Source organism: Pleurodeles waltl, chromosome 1_2 (assembly GCF_031143425.1).
Source record: "Pleurodeles waltl isolate 20211129_DDA chromosome 1_2, aPleWal1.hap1.20221129, whole genome shotgun sequence".
In the NCBI taxonomy this organism is placed as follows: Eukaryota; Metazoa; Chordata; class Amphibia; order Caudata; family Salamandridae; genus Pleurodeles; species Pleurodeles waltl.
In genome coordinates this window covers 1,012,582,623-1,012,601,869 of record NC_090437.1, presented here as the reverse complement: position 1 = coordinate 1,012,601,869, position 19,247 = coordinate 1,012,582,623, and the positions used below count along the sequence as shown (strand labels likewise).

Below are 19,247 nucleotides of genomic sequence, written 5' to 3'. Positions count from 1 at the left end.
ACCATTTGTTTGTGCCTGTAGTTGATTGGAAACAAGTCATGGTTGCTGTATTTGAGAACTCCTCCAAGGTTCTGCCACAGTTTTGCTTCACAAATGACAAGTCACAATCCGTACATTGGTAACTGGATTGCAAGAAATCTTGCAGTCTTCGATATTTCTCTGGCAAGCGATTTGAGACATACGGCAAGAACTGAATACGCTGGGCAGCAGCATCCAGACCAATCTGTGGGCAGGGCATCTTGAACCTGGTGGCTAAAACTACAGACAGAGCAACTCAGTTGCCTGCAGTATTGTGAAACTACATCCTTATTTAAATGCAAAACAAGGGCACCCAGAGAGATTGGAGGGTTTGAAGGGAGTAGCATGTGTCAGTCCATGACTACTTTACTGCTGAAAGGGCCGAGTTTAGTTTACTTAGATGGTATGGCTTGAATTGACCAGAGTTCAAAAGCAGTACGTCTATCCATTTAAGATGGATTTCAGCACAAATCTTAGCTAATTTATTCTTTAGTATCCCATTGTAGCGATTCTGGATATAGGCACAATGAAAATCCGGTTTTGGTCTTGCATAGTTCTTGCTCTACAGGAGAGACAAAGTGAGTTGCCTTATCAAAGGAAAGCTGTAATTTCACCCAGAAACTGGGGAGTAGATCCCTAACCAGATTTTGGCTACTGCAGTAGTGTCAGCACGTACTCAGTAGTATGTCTCGCCCCATATATAAATCATGCTGTCAATAACAAGCAGATAAGAACTGCAGCAACATTTAGGTATTTGAATAAAGTCCATATGTAGGTGGATGGAGGAGCCCCAAGGACGTGGGTGGGCAGGGGGAGCAGTCTTGATCCCTTTCACAATATTTTAGGCTTGGCCAGTGGCACAGCATTTGCAGTAGTGCTTGGTGATGGATTGAAAATAATTATACAGTCTCTTCCAAAATGGGAATGTCTGTGATACAAACATAAGACTGGCGAGCACAAATTTCAGGGCTGCCACTATCCTAGTGCTGTCCTTCCACACGCCATCAGAATCCCTTTCAGTTCTGGTTAAGCCATGTCTGTTTTTCAGTGTCAGATGTTTCACCTCTGCAACATAGGCCAATAGAAAAAGTGCTTGTACATGAAACTTATCAGACACCGAGGATTCCTGTAGTTTTTGGACTACTAAGCAGTGCAATGGAAACATGACCTTGGCTTCAGGTGGAAGTACTTCCATAATTTTAAGGGCTAGGTAGACATTTGCAGTGGTTCTGGAATCAGGAAGCCCTCCTACAGAAAGTGTCAGGGGACCCTTGTCAAGGGGTCAAAGAAGAGCCGCATCAGGACTTTTTGAGTTCAAAATGAGAGGTACAGGCTATGGGACACAGTGGTGATTATAAATGGAGCAGATTCTCTGTTCTTGATGTCTTTAGGAGATAGAGCTTCTCCTAGACACACATCTTGTAATTTTCTGTCGCTTTTCCTAAGGGGCAGTCTCAGTCTGGTTGTTTGTCCTATCAAGATCCCTCCACCAGCTGTGCTTTGGTGATGTGTGAGGAACGTTGCATTTGAGCTTCAGCAGGCAAGTAGACCTGTTCTTCCAAGTTCTACCAAGGCATCTCAGTAGTTGCTTTCTAGACGTGGGCAAGTTTGGAGGCAGAGTACTGATGCCCTAGCAGTTCCATGTTTTTGTCTCGCTACACTCTTTTATGGATTCTATGCAGTTGCAGTGTTGGAATGTTAAACAAAGTACTAGCTGGGTATTTCAGTATTTCTTTTCCCCCTGAGGGCATTGGCATGGTCAGTCAAGTTGGTGGCACGTTTGTATTTTTAGATACTGCAGCAGTCGTGCTGGAGTCTTTGATCCTGATGTGAACACCAGGTCATGCAGCCCGCTGCCGCAACCTAAGGTCAGTTTAGGTTGGTTCAGGTGGAACGTTGATGGCTCCATACAGTAGGCCATCAGCTAGTGAACTGCAGATCCTAAAACAAAATGGAAGTGGGGTTGTTTTCATTCTTGCTTGGGATCTATGACTACATAAGAGGGGCTGGGTAAGAAAGCTGATTTTGGGGGAGGAGGACATTACACTTCACATTTTCCCTCAGCTTACAACTGTACACACTCAATTGCATACTTAAGGTAATTGGTAGATAGATTTATTACTTCCTTCATCTCTCTACTGCCAACTTGAAAAAGTCAAAACAGTAAGTTTGCAACATGTATAGCTGTGGCTCACATGCTTTGCACACTCCTGCCATCTAATGTGGACCTTAGAGCATTGCAAGTTGTTTTTCTTCAGAGTAGTTTCGGTTTTGAGGTGACTTGTCATATCTCCCTCTGAAATCCACAAAGCATCAAGCTACAGACTCCACCTCAGATTGTTTTTTTCTGTCATTGGGCATGGATGTGTTCCCCAGTACTCCCTTCTGCTACACACTGAAGAGCAGACCTAGACTCTGAAGGACAGGGACATTGTTAGAAAAGAAACTAAAAACTACAAGAGTATGAGCTATTGTTGAGAAAAACTGTTGACAGCCCAAGCTCATGCACGTCAAGTACATCTCACAATTGTGAACCACTTAAGCGTTGAGCGGATGGTCAGATGAGAAGGACTCATTTGGGGGTCAGAGGAAACATCCCCTTTATATTCTGCCCATTTTGCAGTTCTAAATTCCCATGGTCTGAGAAAAATAGGGCCTGTAACCTGTGTGTTCATGCTATGTGTAGCTGTAGATACACATGCTGTGCATACTCCTGCCATCTAGTTTTGGGCTCAGACGTGTGCAACTTGTTTTTCTTTGAAGAATTCTTTAGAACGTGAGGTATAGTGACTTCCTATTAGTTAATATGCGCATAGGCACCAACTCCATTGTTAGATTTTTCTTTCCCCACCATCGGGGTTGAAAGTGCTTCAGCAAGCTCCGGGTCGACGCCTTATGGTGTTGCCATGGGGCCGTTCAAATCCTCTCCACTCGTCAGTATTTGGGTTTGAAGCCCTTAACGGGCCTGCAGCACAAATGTAAAAAAACACTTCAGGTTTGAAGCCCTCGACGCCGTCAGCACCTCCTCGAAGCAGAAACACGCAACTTATTGGGCCACGTCTTCCGCTGGACCGGAGACCAGGAGCAGCCCATTCTCCTGCAGCTGCAGGAAGAACTGGATGCTTCAGAAAAGTGAATCCATATTCACCCACCGGCGGGTTGCATCTATTCCTCTGAAGCGCAAGCTCACCTTCAAGGAAGCCATAGAAGGCCCGCCTCTGCCAGCACTGAAGACTCTGAAGAGACACAACTTCCACCACAGTTTTCTCCTCTTCCTCTACCAGACCCGCCAACTCCCTCTCTCCCATCTTTACCATCTTTTGACCCTCTCGCTTGCCACAGAGATTACCACATTCTGGGATTGAAGGACATAGTTCAGGCTCTCTTCACAACACTTACGACCAGCCATTTGGGCCCCATCCACAAGGTGACTCTTGGGATGATTGAGATTGATCACCCAGGGAACACTGACCCTCACCTGTACCTGGCCGCCTATCACCACCTGATGACACCACCTCTTATCACAAGGTGCTCCTGATGGCAGCAATCTACCACAAGGTTTAAAATGCACAGTGTCCCAGAGGATGATTATTTCTTAATAGAGATGCTATTCTCCACCCAGCACTCCAACCATACTGAGGTACTGCATGGAGCACACAGCACTCCATGCAGAACCTCCCAATGCTGAAGGGAATGCTGAAACACACTCCAGATATGTTCAAACAGCCAGTCAAAGGCCAGGTTATTAGACCCAGGGTAGACAAAAACTACAAGACATCCCTTTTGAACCCTACGCACATCAGGGGTCAGTTACCATTGGACTTCCCAGTAGTGCACACTGCCAGCAAGCACACGGGGTACAGGGACAAGCCTTCACCAGATAAGGAGAACAATAAGATCAATGCAGTCAGGAAGAGTGTTGCTGGCTAGTCTGCTACTCAGGCACATCGCCAACTCGGTTGGATTGCTCTCCTGGTATTACGGGGCCCACTAGGATTAAATGGATGAGCGTCTCCAAAACTTCTCTCACCAGTACTGCAAACGAGGCCAGGACCTAGTTGCAGAGGGCAAGCCTATTTCCAGTACAACCATCCAATGCGCCCACGACGTTGCCGAACCGTGGCTTGCAGAGTAAATTGCAGTGTTCTTATTTACAGACAAGAATGGTTGTACGTCTCTGGTTTCAAGCCAGAAGTCCAACAGCATTCATTCAACCTTCCCTTCGATGGGTTACACCTCCTCGGACTGCAGGTTGACCAAATGCTAGAAAACATTTAAAAAGACACGGACGCCGCAAAGGCCATGGAAGCGTTGCAAATGCCAAACACCAGTGGATCCTTTCACAGGTCCAATGCCGCAGAGGCTCCAAAACTACCTCTCCTGAGTCTGCCACCTCCATTAGAGTCAGTAACCTCAGCAGGCCTCTCCCACCAGCTACTTCAGAGGAGGTATAGGGGTACTGACTCCAGAAGTAGTGGTAAAGATGGTGCCTCCCCAACCAAACAAAGACTCTCCTACCCTCCCCCCCCCCCCCCCCCCCCACCAGATTTCACCTGTAAAATCAGTATGTCACCAACATCATACACAATTGTAACTGTTTGGTGCTCACTGCCACTCCACTAAACATTCCACCCAGCAAACAATCTCTCATCCATCAACATCAAAGCCTCTTTTGGGGTGAGGTGGTTGCACTCCTCGAAAAAGGAGAAATAGAACCTGTGTTGTTCTACTAGCCAAGGCAAAAGGGTATTCTCCCTCTGCGTCCTCATCCCCAAGGAGGACAGATTTCTCAGGCCCATACTCTACCTCGAGCCCCTTAGCAAGTACATCCTTGCCAAACAATTTCACATGGTCATACTCCAGGATGCCATTGCATGGTACGGTAAGGCAACTTCAGTACTGCCCTCGACCTGAAAGATGCCAAGTTTTGCATCCCAATTCACCCTTTTCACTGCCTGTTCCTTCACTTTGTGGTAAGTGGCCAACACTACCAATTCACAGTGCTCCCCTTTGGGTCACCACTGCCCCCATGGTGTTCACCAAATGCCTTGCAGTGGTAGCCCCACACTTCAGGCGCGCAGGCATCCTTGTCTTCCCTTACCTAAATGACTGGCCAATCAAGAGCGCACAACATCAGTGCTTGGCTGATACTCAGATCATCATTGACCTACTTCACAGTCTAGGGTTCCTTATCAATACTACAAAATCCCATCTCCAGCCCCTTCAAATCCAAACAGCCTTGTGGGTGGCTTTCAGCTCAGTGGTAGGGAAGGCCTTCCTATGTCTAGCAAGGCTTCAAGCTTTTCAAGTGTTGCTCCCTCATTTTTAGCCAGATTGACAGGTAACTGTCCGGACAGTCTTGCACCTCCTTGGCATGATGGCTTCTTGCATTGCCAAAACCCCTCATGCCAGGTTACACATGCACTTGTTGCAGAAGGGCCTTGCAGCACAATGGTCTCAAGAGGAGGGTTATTGGGAGAAACTTGTGTTCATCTGAGGCCATCTCTTACTCGACCCAGTTCCACAGGTGTCCATTACCATGGAAGCATCCCCACTTGGCTTAGGTGGGGGGGGGCGCACTGGCACGATCTCACTGTTGGGGTGTGTGGATGCCCCACCAATAAGGTCCCCTCATCAACCATATTGAGCTGTTAGCCATCCAGCTAGCTCACAAGACCCTCCTTTGTAACATCTGCAACAGTGTGGTCCTCATTGGCACTGACAACATGGCTGCCATGTTCTATCTCCAGAAACAGGGCGTTACTCGCACACCCTAGTTGTTGGTGTTGGCCCAAGGGATTCAGCACTACTCCACAGAGTCCACCTATTGGTGGAGTACCTTCCAGGAGTTGACAATGACTTTACAGGCCTACTTCAAAGGATGCAGCAGTGTATCCACAAGTAAGACTTCACCCGCAAGTCCAACTCCCTATTTTCACCACTGGGGGTTCTACCACATTGATCTCTTCACCACTGCTGAAAACCCAAAATGCCAGAGCTTTGCTTCCAGGTATCTACAGTTCCTGTGCACTGCACTATGGATAAACTGATCAGGGACATTTGTCTCCAATTTTCCTCCTGTCAGACGCTGCTTATCCTGGTGGCTCCAATTTGAGCCAGGCACCCCTGGTTCACCACTCTACTCGACCTTTTCGTAGTCCCACATGAGAGACTGCCCAACCAGACAGACCTTCTCACACAGAAACAAGTAATGATCAGGCACCCAGACCCCAAGAAGCTCGATCTTGAGTTGGCGCCGGAGGTCCTAGATTTTGGTAACCATGGCCTACTTCTGGAGTGCAGTTGTTTTTAAGGAGGCATGTAGTCCCACTACGCAAGCATGCTATGCTGCCAAAAGGAAACAGTTTGTGCATTTCTGTCTGCTTAGTCAGGTTGACCCTCTACATGCAGCTGTGCAGGACATCATCTGCTATCTGATCCACCTTCAAAACTTGGGCCTTGCTTGCCCTTCTGTCAGGTTTCCCTTGACTGCAGTGGCCGCCTACTTTCAGAACAGAGAACTCTTATCACTGTTCAGAGTTCTCGTAATGGCCTTCAAGGAGGGACTCAAACAAGTCATCCCTCTTAAAATCCCACCATCTCTGGTGTGGAACCTTAATGCTGTTCTTACAAGACTTATGGGCCATCCATTTGCGTCACTACACTTTTGTTCCTTCCTTTTTTCTTCATGGAAGGTAGATTTTCGAGTACCCATCACTTTCCTCAGATGGGTCAGTGAGCTTCAGGCTCTAACCCTGGAAGAGCCTTTCTTCCAAGGCCATACAGACAGGGTAGACCTTAGAACCAACGCTAAAGTCCTCCCTAAGGTAACCGCCTCTTTCCACCTTAACCAAAGCATAGAACTTTGTGTTCTTCCCCCTCCCCTATCTCAGTACCAGAAAGGGCTCACCATACACTTGATGTTAAAAGAGCCCTCGTACACTGTATGGACAGGACAAAGCTATTCCGTAAGACACAACCGCTTTTTGTTTCCTTTTCCAAGCAATGCAAGGGCCGTGCTCCAAAGCAGGTATAGAACAGTGATTTGTTAAATGTGTTCAAACACGTTATGCCAAAGCCAAACTGCATTTGCCTGTCCCTCCCAGACCACATTCTACTCATAAGAAAGGGGGTCTCAGTGGCCTTTTTTAGGTAGTATCCCTATTGCTGACATCTGCAAGGCAGTTACATGGTCTGCTCCATATATTGTTACCAAACACTATTGTGTGGATATTTTAGCATGCCAGGGTTGGTCAGGCTGTACTTTGTACTCGTTTCCAGTCCTCTGCAACATTTCTGACTAGCCACCGCTTAGGGGAGATCTGCTTTTCAGTCTATGCACATCATGTCTAGCTACAGTTTCACATGCCCTTAACAGAAAATGTTACTTACCCTGTAAGCATCCGATCGAGGCATGTAGTGTTGTAGATTCACATGCATCCACCCTCCTCCCCGGAAGCCAACAGGCTGTTGCAGATGCCCTTTTTTGCTATCTTTCCTTTATTCTCACATGGACGCACATGCTCTATTCCTTCTTCCATCTGCCATATGGAACAACAATCTAACAATGGGGTTGATACACATATGCATATCTACTGCTAGGAGGAGTCACTATACCTCGTGCCTTGAAAGACTTCCTCAAAGAAAAATAAGTTCCACACGTCCGAGCCACAAACAGATGCTTACTGGGGTCAGTAACATTTTTCTTACCAAGGTACCACAATAAAAAGTGTGTGTTAGCCTGTAATGCTTTTTTATCAAAGACTGTGTGACAGTGGTGTGACCAAAGGTAAGGGCATTAGTTGAAATATAGTGCCAGGTCTCTACCAAGCCCCCTACTGCAACAACTGTTGAAGATGTAGAACTCTCATCAGCTAGCCCTAAAGCCACAGAGGAGAGGAGTACCTGTTATGTCTCCTTGCATATGACTGCCTCCAGAGATGAATCTCAGGGCCCTCAATGAAATCCATGCCCAAAACAATGGTTTCCAATAGTCAAACAGAGGTCAGGGCACACCAACATCTTTGGTTGGACATTGACCCAAAACCGTCAAGGATCCTTCATTAGGGGTCTGACATTGAAGAACAGCCCTCGAAAAACCATCTGTAATCGGGACTGCCCACAACTATTGAGATTGTTCGGCACCGAAAGGAGTCTTTGATGCCAGAAACACCTCAGATCAGACAGCATAGACTTCAAGACAGAGAGGGTGTTAAGACAATGCCAAAATAAGTTTTGAAGTAGAGTATCCCTCTGGCGCAAATCACAGCAAAAACACCTTCGTTAGAAAGTGAACAAACTGGTAATTTGCAGTGCACTATATACATTGATCCCAAAACCAGGCACTTATTCGCTCATTCATCTTCTACACTGACTTACCCCTTAAGAAAAAGAGGCTGACTTCTGAGGAGGCAATTTCAGAGTATTTAAGTGATTACCCCATTCCAAATAACACCTGGCACTGTCTTGCCTACCACTTTTCTGCATCTGCATACTTGCAAGGTCACAGGAAGGCCAAGACCTGACACATTACCAGCAGATCAGAATTTAAATGCCCCATACTACCAAAAGTATGCATGACAGGATTACAGGATGGATCTTTGGAACAACACATCCTTATAGACCCCTCTCTTAAAGACCTCACTATCAGATAGCACCTCGGTCTATCACTGTCTTGGCTGAAGCAGCCTCACATTCTAAAGTAGCCCTGCATGCAGAAGAGGATGCTTTCCTAATTGACACCCTCTCGGAAGCCAATCGCAGAAAACAGTTCCTTCCGATGCTCAAAACCATTTTAGAATATACCAAAGACAGTTTTAATGACCCTATTAAAGTGTTCGAGCCAGCACCAGAGGGCTCAGGCACCACAGGGCCCAGAGGCTTTTGTGCCTCTGGACTCACTGATAGTGCTCACTGTACGCAAAAGACCATTTGCGCAGGGCACTGGGGACACCTCTTCCTGACTGGGGAGCAAGGCGATAGATTGATAGATGCAAATTAATGTCACTTTGGGAGCTACTAAACAACGGTGTATAGCTAACTCCAAGCCTCTGCTCACCAGATATAACAGGGGCTTGTGGAATAAAATACAGTAACTGCTAAAACATCTCCCTGACACCTACAAAAAAAGACCTAGCAAAATTGTGGAGGAGGAATAAATTGTATCTCATGCAAATACTTGACGCATGGCTGCGCATGCCGGAGGAGAGTAGTGACGATTGGGGCTGCCTACCCACCACAGTCTGAAGAATTCTTTGAACCAATACTCATGCCATGGAGCAGGAATGCACAGATATGCTGTCCTTTCCAAACACGGATCACATGGGAAATATGTGGTCTAAGGCCAGATGTGCCAACTTTGGAAATGGAGAACCAGATTTAGGTCCTGTGACGTCTCAGATACTGGGAAATTTGACCTTGTGTAATGTAACTGATGCTCATGCTATATAAACCTGCACAAAAAGAGAACATTCACTGATACAAAGGGAAGAGATTGAGGGGGAGCTTTCAGCTCTCAAGGCTGTGGTTGGCTACTTCAGAGGCAGGGTATTTTAACCTCTAAAACATCTGTTTGCTGAAATAATTGGGTGCGCCACACCATGCAGGCAAGGAGTTGAGAGGTGCTTCACTGAACCGAGAGTTTAGCTGGAAATTGTCTTGAGCTGCCATATGATGTTAGATGCCACACATTCATTCAGTCGTTTCCATTGCATATTCTGGTGCACGCAGCCTTTATTTAACTAACCAGTAGCTCAAAACTACAGATACCAGAATTTAGAGAAAATAAATAAGTAGGTGAGCTACTATTTTCACTGCTTATTTTGAGCTTGCATTGTATTCTTGTGCATGTAGTCCTTTTAAGTAACTGGAAACTCTCAACAGTAGATAAAATATTTTAGAGGAAAAGAAGTAGGTGACCTACTACCTGCATTGAGCATTTTGAGTGCATATCTGTGAAATCTGAAAGTATTACAAGTGTGTGTGAAATTAACAACAAAGTCTGGAAAGACGTTGGTAGATTAAACTGTGTTTGACAGTTTCTAGCATTTTCCCAAAACTATGCATAGAACCAGAAACTGTGGCTGTGTATGCACTACTTCAAACTTGATGGCACCCGTGAGTTCCCTGGGAGGGCAGTAGTCTAGACGGGGATTTGTAATCAGTGGCATGTTTCAATACTCCTTGCAGTTTGGAACTCAAAGGTGGGTGGCCAGAGGAAACTGGAGTCATGGAGAAAGTTCAGTAATACCTCATGTCCCCCCTGCTCCCAGGGTGCACTCAGCAGGAAGACTGTAGCCTTTCTCGACTCTCCCACAAAAGCATGAAAAAGTGCAGACGGTGGCAGCTGCTTGATTGGCGACGGGGATGCCAGGATTTAGGTCAGTAAGCCTGAAATGCCCCTTGGGGATGGTACCTAGATAGGAAACAAAAAGGTCTGTATTGCTGAGAGAAATTAAGAGTAAACCTTTGTCGGCAGCCCCGCAATCGAAGTGCGTAACAGAAGTATGAGAACTGTGATGCTGCAAGCAGTGGGGGCAGGATTAAAGGTGTGGCTAAAAACCTAAATATTTTGTAAGGGTTTTTTTTTGCCTTTCCCCATCAGATAGCGATATATAAAATAATGTGCAGCTTAACTGAAAAATAAAAAAAGTTGTTAGTGGGAAATGCACTATAGTACATAATTAAACCTCTCAGTTAATGCTCTGCAGAGGGCTGTGTGCTACAAGAAAGCCTCAGAATGAAATCAGTTGGTGCAGTGAAGAGTAGTGACGTGTATTTTTTGCTGCAAGGTCACACCCTATGACAGTAAGCACTGTGAATATGTAAGTCATTCTTATAAACTTCCATTACACACAGTATAAGATAGACTGCTACAAAATGCGCAAAACTGTTTGGATTTTAGTAATACATAGGCTGTACGTAATGCATTTTTTTTTTTTTTTTTTCATTACTGTCCCGTCAACAGCTCCGGTGGTAATAAGCACTTTATAAATCTAATTATAATTAAAAGCACACACGTTCACAGCTAAGTTGTTAACTCTTTGAACTACCACTCAAAAAGAATAAATCTTTGTTATCACAAAGCTTGGAGTGATTTGATCAATAAAAAGCCAGTACTGGCTCCCAAGCATCCTTTGCATTTGCAGATTACCCTTTACATTTGTAAATTAACTCATAAGGCATGTTTGCATTTCTTTCAGGCAAGCAGGCACCCAGATAGGAAGGTTGGTTTAGCTGCCTGACACACGATTGGTTTCCCAGCCCAGGAGACTCACTGAATAACACTTCAGCTGAAGCATTTAAACTATCGGAATTAATAGTCCCTGAAGGTTGTCTTTTAACGAAAAGTAGGGGGAACGCTTTTTCATAAATCAAAAAGTATGGGCACGTCCTGCCCCTTCATTCCCACCCACTTCAACCTCTGAGGCAGCCTGTGGATACTATGGCTCGTGATACTGACTCACAGCTCCTGGGAGCAACCTCTGGTGCAGCACCGCAAGCACCTGTGAACAGGCAAAAAATGGTGGCTAATAGCCTCATTCACCAACTCACATCACAATAAAACTACACTATTAGTACAGCGGGAATTGTTTCCATAGCAATGTAAGGCTATTGTTGAACCACAATTCAGCATCACACGATAACCTGCCCACATCCTCTATACATTTTACATGTTGGAGCCATGTACAAAAGACCTCCAGGTGTAATGCTGCAAGTGAAACCACCTAAGGGAACCATGACTTCCCCACGCATTTTAAAATATGTTCCAGTAGTGGCGGCGTCACTGCTTTGTGGCGCTTGAAATATAACTCAAATATTTTGCCAGACCCAAGCTTAAGAATACACATTTCTGTCCTGGGCGGTTGCATGGGTGTAGTGCAGGTTGGAAGCTGTCCATTCATCCCAATATACAGCGATTGGCGCCGGTAAGTAGAATAGTCCCAACTATTCTACTCACCGACGCCAATCGGCACGGCATTACCTTATAACAAACGGCTTATCCGGGCCAACTCTTACTTTATCCATTTGGACGTCATTGGCCGTTTCATAGGCCGGACTTTACTGTCTTTGGATGATACACCTTTTCCTTAGTGCCCACTTACATTTTCATTGATACTTTCCTAAGCCTTGACAAAGTCTAGGGGACGAAACAGTTGTCGGCTGTTCGCTGTATATTGGGCTGTTCATGGTGCATTTGGTTATTGGCCGGAGATTTGCAATACTCACACTTTATGTGAATAAATTCCTACTTTCATCTACATCTTGGCCTTCGACTCTGATTGTACTACCACTTGGACCTGTTTCCGGTGTGCCCTGTCTTTCTGTATTCCTGTTCATTACCACTGACTGTCCCCTAGTCAGTGGTTTTTGGACACTCTGGGTGGTTTGGTGCCCTGCCGGGCTGGCACCTACCATATTTCCGTTATTGGATGTGAAAAAGGACTTCCTTATATTGACATTGTACTCACATTTATTTGGATTTGCGAGCATTGTGGCATATACCACCTGCTCCTTTTCTGTTATGTATCAGAACTTGCACAACAGATTTGGCACTGAGCATAAGCCATCAAGTACACCTATAGGAAACAGTTTTGTATATCTGCTTAACAGGAGTCATTAGCAAACCCCCAAATGGAGATAAATCCACAAGTGCTGCAAAACTACTTCTGACGTTTGGGTACACAACCAATCTACCTATTCACCATAAACAAGAAAACAAAGTGTTAAAACTTTGTGTCGGGGTACCCTCTCCTGCATACCCTAGGCAACGCTCTTTTGTAGGATGTGCTCTTGCATATTTGCATATTCCTCCCCCCCCCACCCCCCCCAACTAAAGTTGATTCATTATGTGATCAGAAAAATGGAGCAAGCAACTATGATGGTCATTCGAATCTCCTCCTTGTGGATGAGACTACCATGGTTCTCTCTGTTTGTTCATCTACACGAGAAATTGCAGCTGCGTTCAGACCTACTGGCAAAATACCCATATTCAAAGTTACTGAATCGAGGGCCTAAAAATTGGATAGTTAAAACTTCCAGAGGAATGCATACAAACTAAAAGAAACCGGAATATCAACAAGTCGAGCACTTTATGCTGCCAAATGGAAATGGTTTATTCAGTACTGTCCTATCACTGAAGAACGCTTCTACCTCTTACCTCTGCAAACGTCGCGGCTTGTTGAAACGTATGATAGAGGACATGTAGACGTAGTTGCTGCTTACCCCCTAAAGAGTAGATTGTAGTTTCATTTTAATTAAAGTTTTCAAGGGTGTGCTTAAACATGTTATTCCCCGGTGTAACATCTATTCCTTCAAGGAACCTTAAAATTGTTCTTCCCAGATTAACAGAACTTACTTTTGCATCACTTCAGTCATGTTCACTGCAGTTTCTATCATGTAAATTGGCCTTTTTTTGTGGCGGTCACCTCCCTTCAAAGGATCAGGAAATTGCAAGCTTTATCAGTTGAGTAACCTGTTTTTCTAAGTACGCAAGGATAGGATTGACCTAAGTATTCACCTTCATTTTTTGCTTAAAGTTGTCTTGCCCTTCCGTGTTAGTACGTAAACTGCTGCTTTGCCTTCTTTTTTCTCACACCTGCAGTATGTAGTGGAAATGTATTATGTTGACAGCTGTTTGTTCCTTTTGAGCAGTGTCACCCAAGCAACCCTATTTCAAACTTGGATAATGCAGATGGATTATTAAAAGTATACAGATAGATTATGCCAAGACTAAACATATGTTGCCTCAGGTGCTTATGGTGCAAAGTGCAGATATCTCGTATTTAGGTGCAAAAACAGTTAATACACCAGACCAATGCATGCAAAGAAATACCACAAGCAAAAAACTGTTCAGTTTTGTTGGAGAAAATTGTTGTAGGTTTATTTGGTAAGCTAGTGGGTTCATTTTTGAGTAATCCAAGGGCAGCCAGAGATGATAGGACCTAAGCCTGCCTGATTAGCCATGAGGCACCAGAAATACGCACCTTTGGGATTCACCCACATCCGAACACCCTGATCCAGGGAAATGAACTCGCATGCAGAGGTGGAGCTTCTGCAGGCAAGCCTCCTGTTGCTCGTTTACAACTGCCCATGAGAATAACAGGGCGCTGTTGCTTTTACCTCAGGGCCCTGCCATAAAGACCTTGAGGGTATTGGCTTGAAGGCACTCTTTGGCTCTTTCGTGTGGCTAGGTCCATAACAAAATCCGTTTGATCACCCAATAACTCCGCCTGTCTCAGATGTGAGAACCATCGGCCCTGCATTTTTTTTTTCCTACAGTTGATTTTTTTTGAGGCGCCCTTGCTGCTGCCACATAGACTGGTATTGCTGCTCACATTAGTATCTGCTTTATGGTGCATTGACTGACTTTCCCACTAAAGCTCAATATATCTCTTTTAAAATATTCACATGTTTTGCTAGACTGTCCTCTACAAATCTTTTTACTCCAATCGTGAATCATACCTGCAGATCGATCTCTTCCAGTGTAACCCAACAATTGGACTCTATAGTGGAAACAGTGAGTGAAGTTCATGATTTCCATAATGAGTGCTGCTCCCGACAACTTGCAAAAGTAACGTATTACAAAATGTTTGCTTCCTCTAAGATTACCGCCTTGTTAACTGGAATTCTACCATAGTTCTACCTGTTATTTGAATGCTACATTTATTACCAGCCACTTCAAAAGGATGAAGGGCTGTGCATACCCTGAGGTATTGGAGGACCAGAACCTCCTCAGAATCAGCTTCTGAGTTTGCTATTTAGACTTCTCAGTCATCCTAACATTTGCTAGTGGCGGACATTATGTCCAATGTACTGACCTTCTGCGTGATGGAGCGGATCATCTGGTGGATGCAGCCCAAAAACAGCTGATGCATGATGGGAGAATATGAGCCACGGTGGGGGGTGCTGCTTGCTGGGAGGTCATTCCTACCCCTTTGTAATTTAACTCACTTGAGTGTGGAGGTGACACAAACGTTTTTATATATTGCACCCTACTCACCTTGTACCCACCTGTAAAAACCCTAACCAGTCTCTGCTGCTTGCTGCAGAGGAATGCATAAAGAGGAGGTCCACGAGTGTTGGATTGCTTATAAAGGTAATTTGTTCTGCCCCAAAAGTGACTTATTCCGGAGAAGGTTTGGTCTGCTTCCCTGGATATGGGCCCTCGACCCCAAGGGAGGGAGGTGGCCAAAGCAGCACGAGAAGGGTGTGCAGTCTGGCAGGAAAATGCAGTTCCAAGCTGATGCCTGTCTGAGTTGTCACCCTGCAGATGATTCAGGCAGCCACATTCCACCCACAAAAAGGGATCTGACATGACCTTCCAATGCAAAATCTTATTAATTGATATATGTGAAGCTGCTTCTTGGTCTAGCATTCACACATTTAAAAAACAATATTTTGTGGATATACTTGCGGGACAAGAGGCTTAAGTTGGACAAGCTATCTTCAAAGCAGTATTTCATAAGTCTTGCGTTCCTGTTCACAAGCCGCTGCTTTAGGAGGAAGGCAGTGCTTTATAGTCAATGCCCAAAGCATGTGATCTACCAGTAGACATGATGCAAACCAAAAACTTTACTTAATTGTAACTATTGGTTTGCAGCCTGTAGTGCTGTAGATTCACATGCACCCTTCTCCCTTTCCAGATTCGAGCTCAAGTAATGCGTAGGATCAATGTCATATTGTCTCTAACAACATCTAGCCACAATTCACAGACTGCTCACTGATTCACATCTTCACTCCTACACTTACCCACAGGGAAAACACACCAAAAGGTGGAATTTGTGTCCTTGTGCATTGTGGGTTTCAGGAAGAGGGATGGTGAGTCACCATGAAACCAAAACTCATTCTTTGAAGAAAAACAACTTCTAACATTCCGAGTACAGATGTAATCTAGCTAAAAGTTCAGGCTTTCTAATGCTCCGATACCCACTTTGAGCCTGGGACTTGCTGAAGGAAACTCTAAAAAATTGAATTAAGGATTAGTTTTGTTCAAAACAAAATATCTTGATTTTTGTTATGCAAAGAGTTGGTACAGATTGGTGCTGTGGCTTTTTTTAGCTCGAGAAAAAGTGCTGCAACGTGTGCATGCCTGTTAATTAGTTTTCTCCTCAAAAACACTCTAATGTTAGTGATAATATTTCAGGTTTGCGGATACTGGAATGGTACCCCACGATAACTGCAAACTCTAAAGAAACTGGTTTTGTTCTACAGTCATGTGTATTGAGGTATTTTCACACCTGTGTTTCACAGAAAACCCTCTTTATTGAATCAATGGGTTAATACTAAAATGTGATGAGTTGTTGTTCATTGATTGGGCATTCAGTTTTCCAGGAATGCATTAGTGCATTTATTGAGTACTGAATCTGACTGATGTACTTTACCTTTTGTTCCCTTTAGGCTTTGCTAGCATTAGGAATCAGTCAATCCATAAGGACTCCAGACTCTAGTCACCCGTAAGTGCTTTATTTTTTTTGCGACATAATTGTAGACCAAAAGAAAATCATTATTTGAATTTAATAGCGTCTCCTGTGTTCTTATAAGCACGCCTCTCTGTCTTGATGTCAGTAACTCAGTTCTGTAACTGAATGTTTTGAATGTAAGCTTGCTTGGTATTTGCAATGTCTTAATGAAGTAGAGAATATTTTACCCTAATTAAACGTGAGCTCCAATGAGTTAATAAAAAAAGAATCTTCTCCTTCCTTGTGACTTCTAGAGTCAAGCTTTGTGCAAACCTAACCTCCCCATCACCTTTCATAGGGCTCACTCCAATGGTAACACCCACAAAGAAAGTACATAGCAAGCTGAGCTAGTGGAGGACTCTGGCTGCCTATGGATTCTTCTTTGTGCAGCAAGAATAGGTTAACTTCCATAGGTTGTGACATATTTGGCCCGGGTAAGAAGGCTGACGTTTTTCTTTTTTGTTTTTTCAATTTTACTGCAGTCTATATTGGGGTATTGCGATTGTGCTAATTTATGTATAAGAAGTTTTATATATAGTGCTGACATGCCACAGTTGGTGTCACAGTGCTCCACATAAGAACAGTTTTGTTCATAAGAGCAATTTTGCTTGGATATAGAAGGACTGTTTCATATTTCACATTTCATAGGACGTCTGATTTTGACTAGTAGTTGTGAAATTTGCATAATCTGCTTGTGTGTAATTATTTGTAATTTCACAAAACAGTGATCAACATGAAAACATTTAGATACACAACCTTTTACTTTGCTTGAATATCTAGGAAGGGTGAAGGCGTCAAGATAGTGCCTGACTTGGCAGATCTATAGCTCAGAGCACACCCTGGGTGGAGGATCCAGTGGCCCAGTCGCCATTATTGAGGGCCACCACAGTTCTTCTTAAAGACTTAACCATTTGTGCACTATTTCCTCTGTTCTACCAGATAGATCCTTTCTTGAGGAAAACCGTGGTCAAGCAGTTTCTTCAAATGAGCAGCCACCATAAGTCCAGGTGGCAAAGCTTTTTATAAAAGAACGGGTTTTGTGTAGAGGAACAGTTTGGATTTGTTTCATATCACTGTATCTGAGATTGTAAACAAAAAGAAAACAAGAAACTCATACATGTCTGCACTGTAAACAGACATGTATGCTAACTGGTTACACATACAAATGCGAAAATATAGTGCCTGAGTATGACCAGAGTTATTAATGTTACATAGTTTTTGATTCTTTGGGGTATACAAGATTATGCAGTAGCATAACTTTAACAGTGAGTGAATTAGAACTGTGATAAATATGCAGAACAAGAGGTTTGCATTAAGGGAAAGTGTTCTTTGGGAATATGAGGGTTTAATTCCCGTAGTATTTGTGCTTCCTTGCAGGAGTGGAGCACTATCATAATCTTCCTCGCAATTTATCAGCGCATAAATGCTCTGAATGTTAATTCCCCCAGCTAATCTATTAGGACCAGAATCCCTTTCTTAAAATGGTTACTTACTCTTCGTGCTAGATTTCAAGCTTGACTTCTCCATCCTTGTGTGTTCCACTAAGCTGTCTAACTTTTACTTTGAGGATCGAAGGATCGGTCTTTACCCTCTTGTCAACATGCCTTGTGGAGAAGGGGCTGCAGTATATGGCATCTGGGTTCCCAAAATGAGCTGAATGGGGAGCAGTCCCTCTCGAACTGTTTCTCTGTTTCCGCTCTATAGTCTTTTGACATTCTGTGATCTCTGTAAAAAGTTGTGTGTAAGTGTAGGCTGTCTGAGTTTAGGTACTGTGAGGTTTGTGCAGGAGGCTGAGACAAGAATGTCATGGTTCCTGATGTGGTGGCTGACTTAATTTGTAATCTATGTTTCTCCAGAACTCAGTCTTTCTTAGATTTGCATGCTCGTTGCCGATCTCACATTCCACGTTATCATAATAGCAGTACCATGTTAAACATTGCTCACCTGTAAAAACAGCTGTTTTGTGATCTAGTCACATCATTTTAAAAACAGCCAAAATCCAGCCAATCGGAGATAAACATACTGAAGACCACACCCTGATAGGCCACCATCTTTCAGATTTTTTTACTGCATGTGAAGGGCGTGTCCTAGGGCTGTGCTCACGTCTCCTGAGGTAAGTTGATTTTCGGAATACTTTCAGACTTTTGAGATAGGATTTAAAACCCTTAAACTCCTACAGTAAGTTAGAATGTGTGATTCTACCAAAAAGAGCCTTTTTAGACATTGTGGGGAATAGGGAGCATGTTTCAATGACCCCCATAAAGACTTTATTTAGGGTCTTCATCTCTCCCACAAGCCAGAAGACTGCAATATATGCAGAAACGTTTCATCTAAAACTTTAAAAGGTAGAGCGAGACGCCCGTAACTTGGCTGCCAAATCAAAATGGGCAACTGCCTTAGATGAAGAATCAGATTCATATATAAATAGTCACATGAAGTCTCAATCTAAAAACAAATACTAAAACAATTGAAGAAGACCATCTACTTAAAAAAAGGTGAGTTAAAAAATATAGAAGGGTGCACGCAGCAACAATGTTGGCCAAGGAAAAACAGTCTACAACACCCGAAATAAAGAAATCTTATCTAAAAAAAAAAAAAAAGCCATCATTGATGAGAAGTCCAAGATGCCGACAAAAACGGAAATGTCATCAACAATGGCAATAGCGGTACCTTCGACAACCCATCTGTCCTAAAGTCACCATTGTCAACACACCCAGTGTCGACAGCATCACCTTTGACATAATACCTGTTGACGACATTACTGTCTAT

At 43.9% G+C, this 19,247-nt stretch overlaps 1 protein-coding gene across 1 annotated transcript in view; it reads left to right on the top strand.

Moving 5' to 3' along the window:
- The window catches only part of SLC30A9 (solute carrier family 30 member 9), a 519,567-nt gene that overhangs the window by 250,852 nt on the left and 249,468 nt on the right, over positions 1-19,247 (top strand). Inside the window, exon 10 of the mRNA XM_069201808.1 lies at positions 16,417-16,472. Coding sequence (XP_069057909.1) covers positions 16,417-16,472 — 56 coding nt within the window. The remainder of the gene's footprint in view (positions 1-16,416; positions 16,473-19,247) is intronic.